The sequence below is a fragment of the Brettanomyces bruxellensis genome, chromosome 8 (assembly GCF_011074885.1).
Source record: "Brettanomyces bruxellensis chromosome 8, complete sequence".
In the NCBI taxonomy this organism is placed as follows: Eukaryota; Fungi; Ascomycota; class Pichiomycetes; order Pichiales; family Pichiaceae; genus Brettanomyces; species Brettanomyces bruxellensis.
In genome coordinates, this window is record NC_054689.1 from 1,596,595 (window position 1) to 1,614,499 (window position 17,905).

Here is a 17,905-nt window from a genome sequence, read left to right on the forward strand (position 1 = left end):
GTATTTAAATAAACGATGATTAAGAAATCAAATGTAGCCGAATAGGCAAATAATACATATTATCAGTATCAGGCCATGTACATGCTATATTGCTTACAGCTTGCTGTTCCCCTTTTTTATTCGATCCAGTGCAATATCGCACATTGCACTGAATGCATCACGCACCTCCAGATTATAGTCATCACGAGTGATTCGTTTCCGCATGATTTTGGTGATCTCTTGGCGACTCCGTCCATTTACAAATACCACGAACCTCAAGCCTGGGAAGCAATGTTCGTATTCTTGATTTAATGCTAATAATTGTCTCGCAAGTTCCGGCTTTCCTGATTGTAGTGATTTTTGCTCTCTTGCAGAAGAGACAGAAAGAGCCGACGCCTGCTGTATTCCTAGCCTAGGATGTGCACTAATAACCGATCTTACCATATCACCTAGGTCTCCCGTCATACTTTTTTCATAATTATCTGCAAGTTGAATGAGTTGTATTCTCACCGCCTTTATAAATTCTCTATATGAACCATATCGTTCATTATGGCTAAGGACCTTTTTAATTATGAAGTCCGCAAATTTATCGTTATGTTCAAATAACGTATCTATAACTGTTACCTGCTCTGATCTCAGAATTTGAGATAATGCTTGAGGATCTGGTAATTTCATGTTCAACTTGCAAAACTCTGCTTACGATCCTATGGCTTAAGTCTCCTGCCGCAGCATAACTTTGAAATTATTCAAATTTGAACACAGTTCTTATTCGGTTCGTGGCGGTATTAAAGTATTTAAAGCTCGACATTTAGAGTAAGCCTTAAAAAAAAGCAGTACGCGATATCGGCTATCTCCGTAGTCTAATTGAAATGCCAAGTATTACTTCATTATATACTCAGTTCAAACTCATACTTAACGAATCTGCTACGTTCGACCCAAGGATCATCTAATGTCTCTAAAACGGTCTTCTTTCAGCATTTTCGCTGATTGTGCACATATAATTTGAGTCCCTGTAACGCATTATAATGAATTGAGAAGATCCATAATGTTTTTTTTTCATTCCCCTGCATTGTTTTATTGTCTCACCAAAGTTTTGCGTTGCAGGAATAAGTATGCTTCCATTGGAATGTTAATTCCTGTCAACTAACAAGCGTCCCATTTCGCGAAATTTCTGGCATGAATTGTTGTTCTATTCATTAGCCGCTCTTCTATGTTCTTTTTCTTTTTTTCGCGTCTCACTTTAAATGTGCCATCTTGATCCTTCATTCGGAAATGCCAATATTTCGCATTCTCTCGGATCCTCTGAATTTATTACCTTTAGTTCAAGTCAAGGCAGTTACACATTTATCTATCTGAGTACTGAATTCTTGATACAAAAAATAAGAGCAGACCATGGCTGAAGATTTAAGCAAGGAACTTGTCCCTGAGGAAGTGCCTGGTTTCAAGGTTGGCCAGAAGAAAACTATTGAAGAATATACCAAGTTGGATGCCAATGACGAATCATTGAACAAATGGAAAAAAAGTCTGGGTCTTAACACGGGTAAGCCTTTGCCCGTTGCACCTGGGGATAAAAGAACTGTTATTGTCCTTTCCATGGCTTTGAACATAAAGGGTCAGGATCCGGTAATTATTAATTTAGAGAAAGAAGATACGGAGTCTTTGAAAAAGAAAGAGATCAAGTTTAAGATTAAGGAAAACTCGATATACAATCTAGTGATCCGGTTTAAAATACAGCATGACATCATTACTGGTCTTCGCTACCTTCAAGGTGTGAAGAAGGCAGGTATTACCGTTGATCGTATGGATGAGCCTCTAGGGTCATATGCACCAAACACAGAGGATAAACCATATTATGAGAAAAAATTCCCTGATGTTGAGGCACCTTCTGGATTTTTGGCCAGGGGATCTTATAAGGCTTTGTCCAAGTTTATCGACGACGATAAAACAACACACCTGGCTCTTCCATGGAGCTTCCAAATTACAAAATAAGAATGAAAGAATTGCTTTTTTGTGACATGGGAGAACTAAGGGAATGATTTTATTAACTTTTTGTTAGTCCTTCTATGTAAAAATCAGTTTACGTCCGCTAATAATAATAAATCGTAACAATTTGAAATTTTGGTAGTATATGATTAAGAAGCGTTAGATGCGATTACCCGAAATCAGAGCAGGATTTTCCGGTATGGGTCTTTACTGACTGATGCTTGCTTTAATTTATCATTATTTTAGCTTTTTGTTTTTAAGATCGCATCGCTTCAGCACCATGTTGAACCTGAAATGTACACAGTTTATAAACAATAACTTTTTCTTTAACTGCAGTGAGTACGGATTATGATATAAAGCTAAATGTCTAATTGACAAGAAAAGTGCAAACATGAACATAGGGATAAAACAAAGATAACAAGAAGGAGACTAAGAATAAAAAGACAGGGGACATCGATCAAGAAAAGAAAGCAAGAATGAAACAAAGAGGCTGACAAAAAATAAACAAAAAGTTGCCTTATTTTATGCGGACCATCATATGATTGTTGGATTGAAAAGACGATGATTCTTTTAAGTAAATCATCATGACTTTCATGCAAATACCGTCGCATTTGTTTTGTTCAATTAAAACTCGAGAACTGCTATGTTCATAAGAAGTAATCCGGGGTTTTTCTTGTAACGGTAGGTTCTCCTGGTCTAATAGATGGATCATACTGCAAGAAATCCCTGTTGTGATTTTCATCCACCTCCATGATAGCAGCTTGATTACCACATCTGTAACAGTAATTAGGGGCTGAAAAGATTGTCACCACCAAGTCTGGATGCGACCAGCTGTAACCTTCCATGACCAATTGATGGGCTCTTGCTGTAAGCGATAGGCCGTTTGTATGATTAAACTGCTCTGAGATATCCTGTCCAAAGGTGAATCCGGCACCTCTAGGTGAGATTCCCCAACCACCACGATCATCTGGATCAGACCATAGCAAATCGCACATAGGACCCTCGTGTGGAACCTCCTGAAATCTATTAAGCTCACGAACTTGATCTATCGTCTCAATCATAGGCGACAAACCACCATGTAGACAAAATATAGAATTATCCACTAATGCAGTTATCGGAAGATAGTCGAAAAGATCTGTAAACATCTTCCAAACGTTCGCTGACCCATATTTCCTGAAGCACTCATCGTAAAATCCATACACCTGAGTAATTTGCCTGCTTTCATGGTTTCCCCTCAAGATCGTGATTCTCTTTGGATATCTGACCTTCATGGCAACCAGAAAGCTGACTGTTTCAACGCTGTAGTACCCTCTATCCACGTAATCACCCATAAAGAGATAATTTGTATCTGGGCATGGACCACCAATTTTAAAGAGTTCCATCAAGTCATGAAATTGGCCATGAATATCACCACAAATAGTCACTGGAACATGAACTGGCTGAACATTTTCCTCGTCCTTTAGCACTTCCATGGCCATGTCGCATAATTCCTTAACCGAACTCTCTGAAAGCGGCTTACATTGTTTTAACTGATCTATCCAACCATCTAATGTGTTTATTTTGGTCGTTGGATCTGTTGTACTGATCGGAGCCTGTTGTATTGGTTTTCCCACTTCCGTTGATGTGTCTTCCTGTTGTGATAATGAGGAATCTGTTGACGTCATAACAGCATCTCCGTCACCTGCATTCATGCCATTTTCATTGTTTTCGGTCACCGCTTGTGAAGTAGCATCTCGCTGGTCAACAGCGTCATCCATTTGAACATCTGAATCAACATCCATCATTGCTATTGATTATATTTGTTCCTTAAGAAGGAATTTTTGTACAGTTCAGTAAATATGCTGGTAGAAAAGGGGAGAAGGAAACTTGAATTGATTTGTGTTATGTCTTCAAATGATCTGTTCAACCTTTCGTATAAGTTTACCGCAGTGTTATGCAAATGCCACTTTTCTGGTTAAAGCTTAAATAAAAATTGATGGCTCCAAAAAAAAATAGCCCAATTTCAGATAATGTTGTCTAATTTTTATTTGCAAGTCTATTAAAATGAGCCCAATACTGAACTAAATGTAATAGCACTGGAGAAAAGAAGGTAAAATAACTGCGGATGTAGTCTTCTATTCTTTCAAATAATATATTGTTAAGTTAGGCAAGAAATTGTCCCCGTCGGTAGATAAGTTGTCTGAATAGTATGTGATCTGTTAATTTAGAACATATTTTACAAAATTCCTCCTACTTCCATTTTTGAAACCTGAGAAGGCGGATGGGCGTGAGGGGAAAAGCCGGAAAAGTACAAAAAAAAATTGGAAGAAATGGTTAACAGCGCTGCATGCCTGGAATACGTCCAAGTGAGATGAGGAATTTTGGCTTAAGTTAGCTTTCTTTGTTTCACCTTTTTTTTTTTTTTAATATTTGTGCTTCGGTGAAAGATTGCAATAACAATCACCGTGTGTTTTCGTAACTAGATAATAAATAAGGACGAAAGCAAAACCAAGATCCCTACTATTGCCTTTAAAGTAGTCACCGACATATAGCTTAAAATGTGAGCAATATTTGTCTTGATTATGAAGGAAGGAATGGAATCTAGAATGTGTCTGTCAACTTGTGCAATATATATGATATTGTGCATAGATGTATCTCAAAATCTTGAAAGCCATGTATGTAAGCTTTAACTTATAGATCAGATCTTTTTTAAAAGAGCTATCCGACAAGCAATTTCATTTACCCAGCATGTCCCCATTGTACTAGAAGGTTATACGAATACATAAGCGTTACCTCTGTACCCGAGTACTATTTTAAATTCATTACTGACCCCTACACATTGATCACACATCTTTATAAATGAGCAATATCATTAAATTATATTGAACTATAAAAGAGCTGGAAGAGTTATTTGAGGGCGAATTGTCCATTCGGCATGAAATTTATTAAACAGACCGTTCCCGGAAAAGAACACCATAATTGTGTCATAATTTGGATGTTTCCTCATAAAAACGCCAATCACTTGATTCTAATCCATTAATTCACAGGAATTAACAATTCACCAAACCAATACACCGGCAACCTAAACTCCCATGTCCTTCTGGAGCAAGTTCTCGCTCCGAAGTTACGGTAAGCCGCTCATTTCGATCTTGCTCTGACCTTTCTTCTCTTCCGCTTTAATCTTCTAACTCTTTTCTTTCTCCACTTGGCTCTCATTGTGGTATTATTTTATAATAGTTATCTAGGGAAAGATAAGTATTAAAGTCTGAAGAAAGAAAAGAAAAATAAATCGAAAGAAGAAAATCGTTTACATTAAGAGAGCACACAAGTGAGAGTATGGCGCAGTGATTGTGTATCAATTTTTCAACTCCTCGCATTTCCAAAAAAAAATTCCACCAGAAGAGGGGAGTAAAAAAGAAGGTGAGAGAACGCCTATATTTTTTTTAGCATTAATCGGTAATACTCTTTTTTCCCTAGCTGCGGAACCCTTGCGGGTTGAACTATTGGGAAGTCTTACAACCCTTTAGTATATCACGTGATGCAAATTGGCACCTAATTTTTCCCTTTATATTTTACTAGAGGCACCATTCAATACAGTTGGGGTATACTTACAGAAATGGCATTTTGGCGCTGCATATGAACGCAAAAGAATATTTGGTTTGAATCCTTCAGAGTTGAAGTATTCCCAAGAATTTTGGCTGATAAGTTATTTTTTCTGTGTGTACTATGTTATGAAGTAACCGATTAAATTTTATATTTTTGTTGGCAGTGATTAGGCATCTTCTTATATGTTTAGATGTTAGTTAGATGATAATTGCGGTAATATGTGTAGACGTGTACTGTACCTGAAATATTTTCAACATTGTGTGCAGTCACTCTATTACACTCTACTCACAGAATAATTGATAACATAATGGTTGAATGCACTGATTGGGAACAAGATACCTTTTTTGGGCAATCAATATGGTATGTATACATGCGTTTAATACTTCGAATAAATTCTCAATCGATATCTTAGAAATCTGCGTACTTCTTAATTAAAAAAATAATCCTACATTTCCTCATCATGAATAATTAAGGGGCACTTATCAATTAGTTTTTAAGATCATATTAATGTAAGTGAATAAAAACATGCTATGTACAATATTTAAATTACAAGTTCATAGTAGGAAGAGGAATTAATTTCCCCCAAGCACAATGAAAGGAGTACCTATTAGCAGAATTTAGGTCTCTCCCCTGGCGTAGATTAGAATATGCAGATGTCCAGGAGGCATTACTTCATTCTTTTTCTTTCCCTCTTTGCTGAAACGGATATTAAATTAAATTATTCATCAATTGCAATATAAATAGATGCTATACTAGCTATTTCATGGTCCAATGCTGAGTACAGCCAACTATTTATTTATCAAGTTGGTCTTTCCAAGGAAATTCCGGAGCACCTTCTTTCAAGCGTTTTCTCTCTTGTCTAATCGCAGTAAGTATATTACCTGTTAACCCTGGCACACCAAAAGAGTTGCATATGGCTGGAACAATGTCTTCAGATATAACGAGACTTTCTGGTTCATCGCCAACCTCGATACAGTGTTTAACATTGTCTTTACATTGAATATCGGACGTTACTTTGTACACATCTTCCATTTGAATTTCCTCCGGAACAAGATGATTACCTGTTTCCAATAAATATTTTAAATGTGAAATTCCCAAGAGAACCTTCCAATGACAGTATGCCCTGTATGTTAAGTAAAACCCAGGGATATTTGGAACAATAGGAATAAGAATGATTGGAATTGTCAAGGGCAAAAGAAGAATATCGTGTAGAAGCAATTTCTTGTGTCTTCGGTAAAGAAGTCCCAGATCTGGGCTGATTTGTCCGACAATTTTATCCATACTGAGTAGATTTGCAGGATAGAATAATGGTATTGATTTCAAATCATCAGGTTTAATGTTTGACCGAACAATTTCATGATGACTGACAGGTTTGTCCTCTGCTTTTGTAAATCTATTAATATTCTTCTTTGATGGTAATGATTTCAATGAAGTTTCGATCCAAGGAATGCTTGCTAACCACTTGTTCAGCACCTTTACTATCTTTTTATTCATTGATTTTTCAGAAGTTTCCATCCTATTCCAAAGATTTGCAAATTTATTCACAATCCTTGCTTCCAACGATGGTTTCCCTCCCAAGAGAGCCTTCTCCGAATACCTCGAGAAAATGTACGAATGTTTGGTAGTAATTGGGATGGCCATTAAGTATATAGCAAGATCATCATAATTATACTTAGGACCCCATATCTTCTTTGTAATAGGTTTTGTACTATATTGTAAGCTTGCAAAATATGTAAATCTGGGTCTTAAGCTGCCCTTGGCATACTTGGTAAGAAGACACGGTAGCATTTAGTGTGGTTAAATTCTTGTGTAGCCCGAAGAAGTACAGCCAATCGGTCGCCTTATATGCAAGCATTCAATTAAAGAACACCTTACTGTTTGATTCCCATGTAACCAAAGTTTCGGTAAATAAAAGCGTCAGACTCTCTGGTTAGAATATATTAAGTGATTGAAATTTAGTGAATTGGGGCTTTTTTTTTTGCCTTCCCTAATAGCAATCGGTGCTACAGCCGCATCCTCTGCGCATAAATAAATCTCGGCTTTTAGAAATTCCGGATGAATGTGGGTGGTAATAATGTACTTACTATCTTCTTCAGTTTGATTCAATTATGAAGAAACCGAGACTGTGTGTACAAGATGGTTCCTGTATAAGCATCGGGAATTTCAAAATAAAAGTATTCTACGTTTGTTGGCTTTCTTCTGCTTTTTTGTGTATTCAATAATCAAGATTCATCGCACTCATGTATCGTGTAGAGATGTAAGATTTTTTTGGGAAATGGTGGTATATTTTCAGTTGGTTCATATGATTGTGAAGTCAAGTTGTCTTATGTGTACTTTGCGGCAGGAGATTCATTTAATTTCCTCACTCGCCTCATAACTGTTCCGCATAAAAAGATGTTATAAATTATGTGAAAAATTCATACTTAGTTAAAAGGAATAACTAATTCTGCAGAGAGCTAGCATTGGAGTGTTGATGCTCCAAGCATTTTCTGGTAATCATATATATATATTTTTTTTTTAAAAAAAAAAAACTCCTGTCCGCTGCTTTTTGCCTGATTAGGCATTCTAATAAATAAATTCAGCGCTAAATTTCTTGGAAACCGAATGATTGTATCAAAGTTAGCTGTTCAGCAACTTAAAGTTAAACCTTCATGTATCATTTGAAGCCTTCATAAAAACTATGCACTTTTAATTATTCTACGCATTTATTACAATAGAAAGTTTTGAGTTGTACCAGAAAAGGAGTACCCACTGTTTATCCAATCAGGTTGTCCTTTCTGCTGCAGCTAAGTTATATATTATATCAATTATGTCTTTATTGCAGAATGGAAACCCATTGGATGATAAAATATCAGTTGAACAAGAAAATGAGGGGAGCTTGCCATCAGTTAATGCAATGATCATTGAAAAACCACAAAAAGCAGCTGAAGGCCATGTGCAAAGAATGATTCTTGGGCCTAAGCGTTCGATTGATGCTATTAGCAACAACATTCGTATAGAGCAGCTGCATACTAGAAATGGATATGTGGGATCTCCAAATGTTGTCGATCATGTTCATAATATTATAAGCAAAGGAAGTCGATATTTCAATAACGGTACGACAAGTAAAACTGTCCAGCCTGTTCCTGTGTATGTCTTAGAGAGACTAGCAAAGTCGTCAGATAAGCCATATGAAAAAGGACAGGAAGAAGCCGACAGTGTCAAGAATTTGAATGGATTTGTTAAGCTAGATACAATTCATCAGGGAAATAATGATCCTTTTATTCAAACCTTTAAAAACGATACAAATGCATCAAAATGGCGAGATTTTTTAGGGACAGTCGCTATTCCTTCGTTAAAGTCTGAACAGGGAGAAACAACTGGCTCAAATACTATACTTGATGGTTACAGATTAGATGATAAATGGAAAGGAGAATCACGTTTAGTGCGATGCTTCCAAAAATCGTCCACTCTTTCAAGTGCAGATTACGATTCGTTTAAGGAGAGTTATGATTTGGAATCAAATGATTCGGATGATGATGGAAGTATATCCCATAATAAAAGGAGACACGTGTATATGAGCGCAAAAGAGAGACGACAACATTATAAAGAAAGAGCCAGATACTGGATACAGGAAAATCGAAAGAACTGGAAACCGAGACTGGTGGAATCCTTGCTCTCAAATGCATATGTTCCTTTAGCCTTCCGTCTTATCACTTTGGCTTTAACCGTAATTACACTTGGATTGGGCGGAAATTTGGTAAAATTGGGCACCCACAAAGGTAATTCGATTTCACCATCACCTGTTATGACTGTCTGTGTTCAATCAATTGCCGTGTTCTATATATTGTACACGACATATGATGAGTTCACTTCACAGCCTCTCGGGCTTAGGAACCCTACGGCCAAAATCAGACTCATTCTTCTTGACCTACTGTTTATTATTTTTAATTCGGCAGATTTGGGATTAGCGTATCAAGAATTGTTCGATTCGTCTGGAATCTGTCAATCTACCAGTACTGAGGACTTGCCTATAACTCGTGGTACTATATGTGACCGTCAAAGAGTACTCACTGCTTTTCTATTTCTCATTCTAGTTTCCTGGTGTGTCACGTTTACTATTGGAGTCTTCAGAGTTGTGCATGTTGTCACGGATGCACGCAATAGAAACTGAAATATTTCCATATTTGCATTATATTGAATTTGCGTTCTTGCTAAATTTTCATCATAACTCTTATTATTCACGCTAATTATTCAACGGCTATACTTTGATTTTATCTGATTGTTCCCGAGCAGTACATAATACTTTGGTGTAAGGAAGATTAGATCACTTGCTGTGAAGAGCAAAGGCAGCCGATATATATATGAGTTAATACAATAATAACAGGCGAAACAAAATCATATGTTCTTATTTCTATTTCTTATAATTCTTAATTTGTAAATCAATTCAATTCGATGTTTTACTAAACTATCATGGGGCCTAGTAATTTTGTACAAAATTTACACTATTTGTTTTCTCCCTTTCATCTCAAGTATGTCGTCGGTCGATCTCGCTCGCTATTTTTTCCCCTAACTTTTTTTTTTAGTTTCCTTGTTTTCAATTGTCAGGTTACCTATAATACTCTTAATGATAGGCATCTCTGATCATAAATTGTGAAGCATAAATCAAGTTGGAAGGAGAAATCATACAAGGTCCTTTATTTTCAAAGAAAATTGGGGGAATTCCAATATTAAATTAAAAAAAATTATAGGTTAGCTGAAGACAACCAGGAGAGTGCGAATACAAGGTTACGTTACACGTCAAACATAGTATTTGATCTTTTTCAGACATAAATATTGATGAGTGTGGCTACAATTTCCTCTCCAGAAGGATCAATAAAGCAAGATGATCCATTTCTGGAAAAGACATGGAAGGAAATAGAGCCTGCAATTCACATTATTTTGGGTGATGAGAAGAACTCTCCATTAGACTCCCGTATGTATACCCAAACATATTCAAAGGTTTACAATTACTGTACCACCGCATCTACAAGGCGCCCTCCAGCTGTTAGTAAGGATCATGATGGAAAGGGGACTGTTAAACTAGTTGGTGCTGAATTATACTATAAGCTTCAAGAGTACCTAAAATTCTATTTGGAAAATCTTAAACAAAAGGGTGGCGAAACTTTCCTTCAATTTTACATTCGCAGTTGGCAGAGATACCTAATTGGATCTACTCGTTTAAATGATGTTTTGGATTATATTAATCGGTATTGGGTTGCTAAAGAGCGTGCCGATGGTCACAGAGAAATTTATGACATCCTCAGTTTGTGCCTTCTTTCCTGGAGAGATTACAAATTTCATGCAAATCTGCCCATACTAATGAAACAAATTATGGAACAGATAAGACTCCAGAGGGAAAATAAGATTGATTCAGTTGGAAATCTTAGCTTTGCAATTAAATCCTTTGTTTTGTTAGGATTTGATGTCAATGATCTTAAAAAGCAGAATTTATCTGTTTACATAAACGATTTTGAAAAAACTTTCCTAACTGAAACATTCAACTTTTACACTGAGGAGTCCGGGAAATATATTCAAGAGCACGGTGTTGTGAATTATTTGGTGAAGGCTCAGCAAAGGATCGATGAAGAACTAAAACGTTTAGAGGAACTCAATGACCATACCCGGCGTCCATTAAATGATGTGCTCAATCAGGTGTTGATCACCAACCATGCAGCAGAAATTAGAGCTGAGTTGACACCATTGCTTGACGAAGGTAGATATGATGATATACGAAAGATGTATCATCTTCTTCGGCGTGTTCCAATGACTGTTGGACCTTTATTACAAAGTTTCCAAGAATATGTTAAGCAGCAAGGTTTGGTGGCTGTTAATCAATTAAAAGGCAGACTACAGGCTGCACACGAAGCTGAGCAGACCAACAAATCACCTGTCGAGCATCATCGTAAGCATTCAAGGCATAAAAAAGGTGATTACGTGGATGCAAAATTATACATTAAAACACTTCTTTCCGTTTACTTCAAGTTTATGAGTGTTGTCGATAAGGCATTTGACAACAGTGAAGTTTTCGTTAAAGCCTTGGATTGTGCATGTAGATCGTTTATCAATGCCAATTCGATTGCTACCCCTACGTCACGATCTAAATCTAGAACCCCTGATCTTTTAGCAAAATACAGCGATGATATTCTTAGACATAAAGAGAATTTCGGTAATATGTCTGTTGATGAGTTAATGTCTGTGTTCAAGTTTATTGATGACAAAGAGAGTTTCGAAGTGTGGTACAGGAGATATCTCTCTAAAAGATTGATGAGTGGTTCTATGTCACCTGAGGACGAGGAACGTGAGGAAGTCATCATTCAACATTTGAAAACATCCAACAGTATTGAATATACTACAAAAATTACGAATATGTTTAATGATATCCGTATCTCAAGGGAGTTGGGAAGGTATTATCGCGAGGCAATTTCTGATACAACCGACGACACCAATTCTCAGCAGTTTGTCACAAGTCTTGAGCCAAGAATTTTAGATTCATCATCCTGGAATGCAATATTCAGGGGATCCAACGAATCTTTCATGCTTCCTTCTGAGTTAATTTCGACCCAAGAGAAATTTGAAAGTATTTACAGAGAACGTTATAGCGGCAGGCAATTAAATTGGATCTGGAATCGATCCAGAATAGAGCTGAAGGTGAATAATCTATCCCGTCCAGGAAGACCTCCTTACCATTTCACGGTTACTCTATTCCAGTATTCTATCCTCTCCCCCTTTAATGAAAAGGATACTATGACCTCGTATCAGTTAATGGAGAAAACAGCGTTGCCTCCGGCTGTCTTCAAAGCTAACATGATTCCATTTGTTAGAAACAAGCTTTTGGTGCAATCGCCAGTTGGAGAGGACCAGATTACAAATCCTGCTACATCATTCACAATTGTAAATGAGTATACTTCAAAAAGAATTAAGGTCAACTTTGCTGCTGGTGTGCATCCTGCAGACATCAAAAATGAGAGCAGTGAATTGAATGAGGAGGTTGAGAGAAGGCATCATGAGCTCTTGAAAGCATGTATTGTGCGTATAATGAAAGCACGGAAGCAATGCAAGCACGAAAGACTAACAAATGAGGTTTTTCAAATAATTGATCGTTTTAAACCTACAGTTGGCGACATAAAAAAGGCCATCGAAGTTCTTATTGATGAGCAATACCTTTCACGTAGTGATGACGGAAGCACTTACATCTATCTATCATAATTATTACATGTGTTGGTATACCCGTCTTGCCCATACCGGATTCTTTGTTCTTACTTTTGCATCTGATTTGTCTGTATTGGAATTGGGAATCACCTTTATTTTATCTATATCTATGTATTTCTACTATGCCTAAAAACTATAGTTGTGGATAATATAAATGTTTGCTTCGATAAATTGCTTTGTTATTTCAAAGTTTTCCTTTAAGTAGCTCTTCGTGTCTCTCTTTTTTTTTTTTACTATGCCCTTTTATCAATTTTCATGTTTCTCAACCGTTTATCAAAGCCTGGGTCCCCCCTTTCTAGATTGAGCATCCGGCTGAAATAATTCAATGACAAAAAAATTTTTTTTTCCCTGATCATTCATATTTTCATCCACTACTTTCCCATTGATGAATGAGTAATTACCGCCAACATGTTTTATGGTTAATATATAAACATATTTCTCGCCTCTAGGTAACACAAAGAGAAGCACCATTATTTAATATATCTTAGAAGTCTTTAAGTCACTTACACAAGTTTCACACATTCATATTATAGTATATTAAAAATGGCAACTACGCAACGGTCAGGTACGTATTATCGGCAAGAAGCATTGCATGAAATGGTTAAGAGGTGAACATGCATGATCAAATCATTATTATGTAAGCCCTTTGCCCGTTTGAATTTTCAATGTTAAGCAAGCTCTATGTTGCCCTTTGAAAACATAAGCAAAATAAAGGATTTATACTAACACTCTTTGCAGAGGATTATCAGAAAGTCAGCGAAGAACCGCATAAGAAGGTGATAAAGAACCCTTATGGACCTAATCCAGGAGATTATCTTTCTAACGTGACCTCTTTTAAGATTATTGAGTCAACGCTTAGAGAGGGAGAGCAATTTGCTAATGCTTTTTTCACTACTGAAAAAAAAATAGAGATTGCTAAAGCTTTGGATGATTTCGGTGCGGATTATATTGAAGTGACCTCTCCATGCGCTTCTGAGCAATGCAGAAAAGACTGTGAGGCAATTTGTAACTTGGGATTGAGAGCTAAGATTTTGACGCATATTAAATGTGATATGGAAGCCGCTAAGATTGCTGTGGATACGGGTGTTGATGGTGTCGATATTGTTATTGGTGCCTCTAAGTACTTGAGACAGCATCCACACGGTAAAGATATGTCATATATTGCCAAGGCAGCTATCGATGTTATAGAATTTATTAAATCGAAGGGAATTGAGATTCGTTTCTCTTCGGAGGATTCTTTCCGTTCCAACATTGTTGATTTGTTAAACATTTACAAGTCGGTTAACAAGATCGGCGTCACTCGTGTTGGTATTGCAGATACTGTCGGATGTGCAAATCCAAGACAGGTGTATGAGTTAGTTAAGACTTTGAAGTCTGTCGTCTCCTGTGATATTGAATGTCATTTCCACAATGATACCGGATGTGCAATTGCTAATTCTTACACAGCCTTAGAGGCCGGAGCAAAGCTTGTGGACGTTTCCGTTCTTGGTATTGGTGAGAGAAATGGTATCACTCCATTGGGTGGATTTATGGCACGTATGATTGCCGCTGACAGAGAATATGTTCTGTCCAAGTATAAGCTTCATAAGCTCCGTAATTTGGAAAGTTTGGTTGCCGATGCTGTCGAGGTGAATATTCCGTTCAACAATCCAATTACTGGATTCTGTGCATTTACGCATAAAGCTGGTGTCCATGCCAAAGCCATGCTTGCTAACCCGCACACATATGAAATTCTTAATCCTTCAGACTTTGGTCTTTCCAGATACATTCAATTTGCCAGCAGGCTTACCGGTTGGAATGCTATCAAAGCCAGGGTTGAGCAATTGAACTTGGATTTGACAGATGATCAAATCAAGAATGTCACTGGTAAGATCAAGAAGCTTGGAGATGTCAGAGCTCTTAATATCGATGATGTTGATTCTATTATTAAGAATTATCATGCTGACGTTCACACTCCTCAAGTTAAGCCTGCGAATGGTCCCTCTATTCCAGATAAGGACGAAGTTTTGCTTGATAGTGTTAAGAAGCCAAGAATTGACTAAACAATGGCGAGCAATTGGTTAAGAATTCGGCCCACGTATCCAAAGTGTACTGAATACAGAACAATTCCCGGTATTCATCTTCTTCTTTCATAAGTTCGATGGAGAAAGTCGTATACATTCATGTATAAACTACTGTATTTACCAATAGTTGAATATAATACAAATAAGAATATTTTTTTAAGAAATAAAATAGATAATTGGGCATGATAATGGACCAGAACTGTATGGTAGTTTGTATGAAAAGACACAAATAAAAAAATAAAGGACATAGCGCTGACCTCCGATACAACAAGATAAAAAAATCTCATCACATAAATAAGCACACATCCATTGGAGGTTTTGCCCACCTCCACTTTGTCTCTCAACCACTATAGACACTATTAGTTATGCCATTCTTTGTTTTTGTTTTGTTACCATTATCAACTCAGCCCGAAAAACGAATACCTCATATCAATACGGAATGCAACTGGACAACTGAATAAGAAGAAATTAAAATGAAAGTTGGATAAATGAAGAGTTCTAATCCCTCTTTGCTGCCTCTGCTTCCAGCTTATCCAACTGCTTCTTTTGTTTGGCTAGCTGAGATTTTAAGGCCGCGATTTGCTCTTGTTGTTGTTTCTTAATGTAAAAGTCTTCCTGCGCTTGTTCTCTCTTCTATAGATAAGTTGTCAAATTTAACAACATAAGTTAGTAAATGCTATTTTCTATTTTAAATACGCTGAGCCCATATCATCAAGAATTGATATAGATCTTCACAGTGACTTATAATCACGACCATGCAAGAATACTTACTCTGAAATTGTCAGACGAACCGTTAGGTCTCACTGCACCAGTGGCTCCTTCATTTGAATTAAACCTAACAGTCATACCCCTTAGAGATGTAGCCTTCTTCGAAAAATCGACTATAGCTTTCTTGGCGAACATTATGTATTGCTTATTAAGTGCGAATATGTGTATATGCAATTGAATTGTTTGTTTAATGTAGTATGTCGGAAAAATAAGTATATGGAAACGATTAGGTCTATTAAATAAAGCTTAGTCACGGCTAAACGAATTTTATAAATTTATAAGTGATAAAAAAAAAAGCTGAATGTACTGTCCACAAAAAAATTGAGAGAGTAATGACAAAAACCCAGCGAATTTTTGAGGAAAAAATAGCTTGTAACTTGGAGAATTTACTGAGGGAAAAACCGCAACATGCTAAATTTCCCTTATTGCCTGCTTGACAAAATGAGATTGACGAATAGGAGACGATTTAGAAAAGTCATTTCGTCTCATTTCCACCCTGTCATCCCTGAAACTTCACATAAAGGATTAGAAGAGCCAGTGTTAAAATTGATGTCAGTAAAAAAAAATGTTGTAATCAAATGACAAGCAGGATTGGAATACGCCGAATAATCTACAATTTGTCAAAGATGAGTGACTGACCCATCCAAGGAGTAACAGCACTCAAATGACAATTTTACTTTGCCCCCTATTATTCAAAAGCTTAATGCTGGATGATTCGCGTTGAAGCCCGGGAAGGAAAAAAATGCGGGGAAAAAACAGAAATGGTGTGCTTCTCCGTCTTACAGCATCGAAGTGTTTCGTCCGATTATATGCCAAATAAAGGTTTCTCTACTGGAGATAAGAACCACGTGAGTCAAGTTTTTTTTTTTCAGCTTTAAAGGAAAGCCGGGATGGATCACTGCTAATCCCTTGCTTTATCTAGTTTTTTGGATCCTGCCTGCTCCCAATAAGAAAAGTGGCAAATTATGCATATTTTTCTCACCCAAGGTCTGGCAGGACGAAATTACTCCATTTTCATTTGTTCGTGGTAACGGTGTCGTCATTCCCGATTTATTTTGTGCACCGCCACAAATATGAATCATTTGTGGCGCCGTTTCCAGCTACCCGAGGTTGGTGCCTAAAAATTTTAGATTCGCCAACCAAGTGAAACGGTTCCTTAAATATTTTCAAGCATCACGATTTTTAAATAAAAGCTATTTCTCACACTTTAGTCTTGTCATTTTTGTCCGGAGAAGTAGTAATGTCTTTAGTGACACGGAAAAGTGCACCAGAGAGAGTCATTGATGGTACAAGTTACAATGCTCTTCGTCTCACTACAAAGGGGCCAGACCCCATATATACGGTAAAGTTCAATCATGATGGAAAGCTTATCGCTTCCGCGGGAAAAGCCCGAAGAATTGTTCTTTGGAATACCGATTCACTAGCAGACGAGAAATTTGCAGCAGACACACAGATGGTTCCGATAAGTTATGATTTTTCCTCAGCCATTAGTAAATCTGCTATTACTTGGCTCGCTTGGTCTCAACTCGATGATCCTTTAATGTTCCTATCATCAGCAGACAGTACAGCCTCATTATTTGATATAAACAAGGGAACTAAGATAAAAACATTTCATCACAATGGTAGCGTGAATCAACTTGATATTTCTAAAAGGGATGCTCTTATTACTTGCTCTGATGATGCTACTGTGAAAATATGGGACATACGCTCAAAGTTCCCTGTTTCCATAATAAAGTCTGGATATCCAGTCCTTACGTGTTGTATTGATCCAAATGAGGTTGCTTTGTATTTTGCCGGAATAGATCCTGCTATTAGTTGCTATGATCCAAGGAACACATCGAAACCTTTATGGAGAGAATCAAACCAGTCAAGCAATATTACTTCTCTTTCCTTATCGCCCGGAACAGCCGATTATTTGATAAGTAAGTCGGTTGATGGATCCATAAAGTACTTTGATTCTAGAACGGTGTTCAATAAAGGTAATTCGTCCTCTTCCCATCGTCGCCGTGCTAAGCCTTACGTTTTTGATGGATCGCAGGCAAATGAGGATGATTGGTTGACTCACTCCAAGTTGGTTAAGAATACAAATGGAAATCTAAAAGTCGTCAGTTCTTCCAGTGATGGTTATATATACATCTGGGATTTTGCAAGTCGAAAGTTACTTTCGAGGCTTGGTGGACATATAGGTTCATCATATGATGTGGATTATTTTGAAAGCCGTCTGATCAGCTGCTCTATTGATGGATCTTTAATCTTACGGGATTTCTGAGGTTGTTAAAACTTACGCCTCTGCATAT

At 37.1% G+C, this 17,905-nt stretch overlaps 9 protein-coding genes across 9 annotated transcripts; 5 read left to right on the plus strand and 4 right to left on the minus strand.

Annotated features, from left to right (window-relative positions):
- Positions 1 to 93: 93 nt before the first annotated feature.
- On the minus strand, positions 94 to 654 carry BRETT_000899 (uncharacterized protein; the record flags this gene model as incomplete). Its single annotated transcript, XM_041279458.1, has 1 exon — positions 94 to 654. The coding sequence occupies one exon, from the start codon at positions 652 to 654 to the stop codon at positions 94 to 96; it is 561 nt and encodes a 186-aa protein (XP_041137672.1).
- A 717-nt stretch (positions 655 to 1,371) lies between these two features.
- BRETT_000900 (uncharacterized protein) lies at positions 1,372 to 1,968 on the plus strand (the record flags this gene model as incomplete). The annotated part of the gene is made up of 1 exon (XM_041279459.1): positions 1,372 to 1,968. The coding sequence occupies one exon, from the start codon at positions 1,372 to 1,374 to the stop codon at positions 1,966 to 1,968; it is 597 nt and encodes a 198-aa protein (XP_041137673.1).
- A 641-nt stretch (positions 1,969 to 2,609) lies between these two features.
- On the minus strand, positions 2,610 to 3,746 carry PPH21 (protein phosphatase type 2A; the record flags this gene model as incomplete). Its single annotated transcript, XM_041279460.1, has 1 exon — positions 2,610 to 3,746. The coding sequence occupies one exon, from the start codon at positions 3,744 to 3,746 to the stop codon at positions 2,610 to 2,612; it is 1,137 nt and encodes a 378-aa protein (XP_041137674.1).
- Positions 3,747 to 6,339: 2,593 nt separating this feature from the next.
- Positions 6,340 to 7,335, minus strand: BRETT_000902 (uncharacterized protein; the record flags this gene model as incomplete). Its single annotated transcript, XM_041279461.1, has 1 exon — positions 6,340 to 7,335. The coding sequence occupies one exon, from the start codon at positions 7,333 to 7,335 to the stop codon at positions 6,340 to 6,342; it is 996 nt and encodes a 331-aa protein (XP_041137675.1).
- Positions 7,336 to 8,356: 1,021 nt separating this feature from the next.
- Positions 8,357 to 9,700, plus strand: BRETT_000903 (uncharacterized protein; the record flags this gene model as incomplete). Its single annotated transcript, XM_041279462.1, has 1 exon — positions 8,357 to 9,700. The coding sequence occupies one exon, from the start codon at positions 8,357 to 8,359 to the stop codon at positions 9,698 to 9,700; it is 1,344 nt and encodes a 447-aa protein (XP_041137676.1).
- A 665-nt stretch (positions 9,701 to 10,365) lies between these two features.
- BRETT_000904 (uncharacterized protein) lies at positions 10,366 to 12,774 on the plus strand (the record flags this gene model as incomplete). Its single annotated transcript, XM_041279463.1, has 1 exon — positions 10,366 to 12,774. The coding sequence occupies one exon, from the start codon at positions 10,366 to 10,368 to the stop codon at positions 12,772 to 12,774; it is 2,409 nt and encodes an 802-aa protein (XP_041137677.1).
- A 546-nt stretch (positions 12,775 to 13,320) lies between these two features.
- LYS21_1 (homocitrate synthase lys21) lies at positions 13,321 to 14,819 on the plus strand (the record flags this gene model as incomplete). The annotated part of the gene is made up of 2 exons (XM_041279464.1): positions 13,321 to 13,342; positions 13,516 to 14,819. The coding sequence occupies 2 exons, from the start codon at positions 13,321 to 13,323 to the stop codon at positions 14,817 to 14,819; spliced, it is 1,326 nt and encodes a 441-aa protein (XP_041137678.1).
- A 519-nt stretch (positions 14,820 to 15,338) lies between these two features.
- On the minus strand, positions 15,339 to 15,743 carry BRETT_000906 (uncharacterized protein; the record flags this gene model as incomplete). The annotated part of the gene is made up of 2 exons (XM_041279465.1): positions 15,339 to 15,473; positions 15,612 to 15,743. The coding sequence occupies 2 exons, from the start codon at positions 15,741 to 15,743 to the stop codon at positions 15,339 to 15,341; spliced, it is 267 nt and encodes an 88-aa protein (XP_041137679.1).
- A 1,105-nt stretch (positions 15,744 to 16,848) lies between these two features.
- On the plus strand, positions 16,849 to 17,877 carry BRETT_000907 (uncharacterized protein; the record flags this gene model as incomplete). The annotated part of the gene is made up of 1 exon (XM_041279466.1): positions 16,849 to 17,877. One exon carries the CDS (start codon positions 16,849 to 16,851, stop codon positions 17,875 to 17,877), a length of 1,029 nt encoding a protein of 342 aa, XP_041137680.1.
- Positions 17,878 to 17,905: the final 28 nt, after the last annotated feature.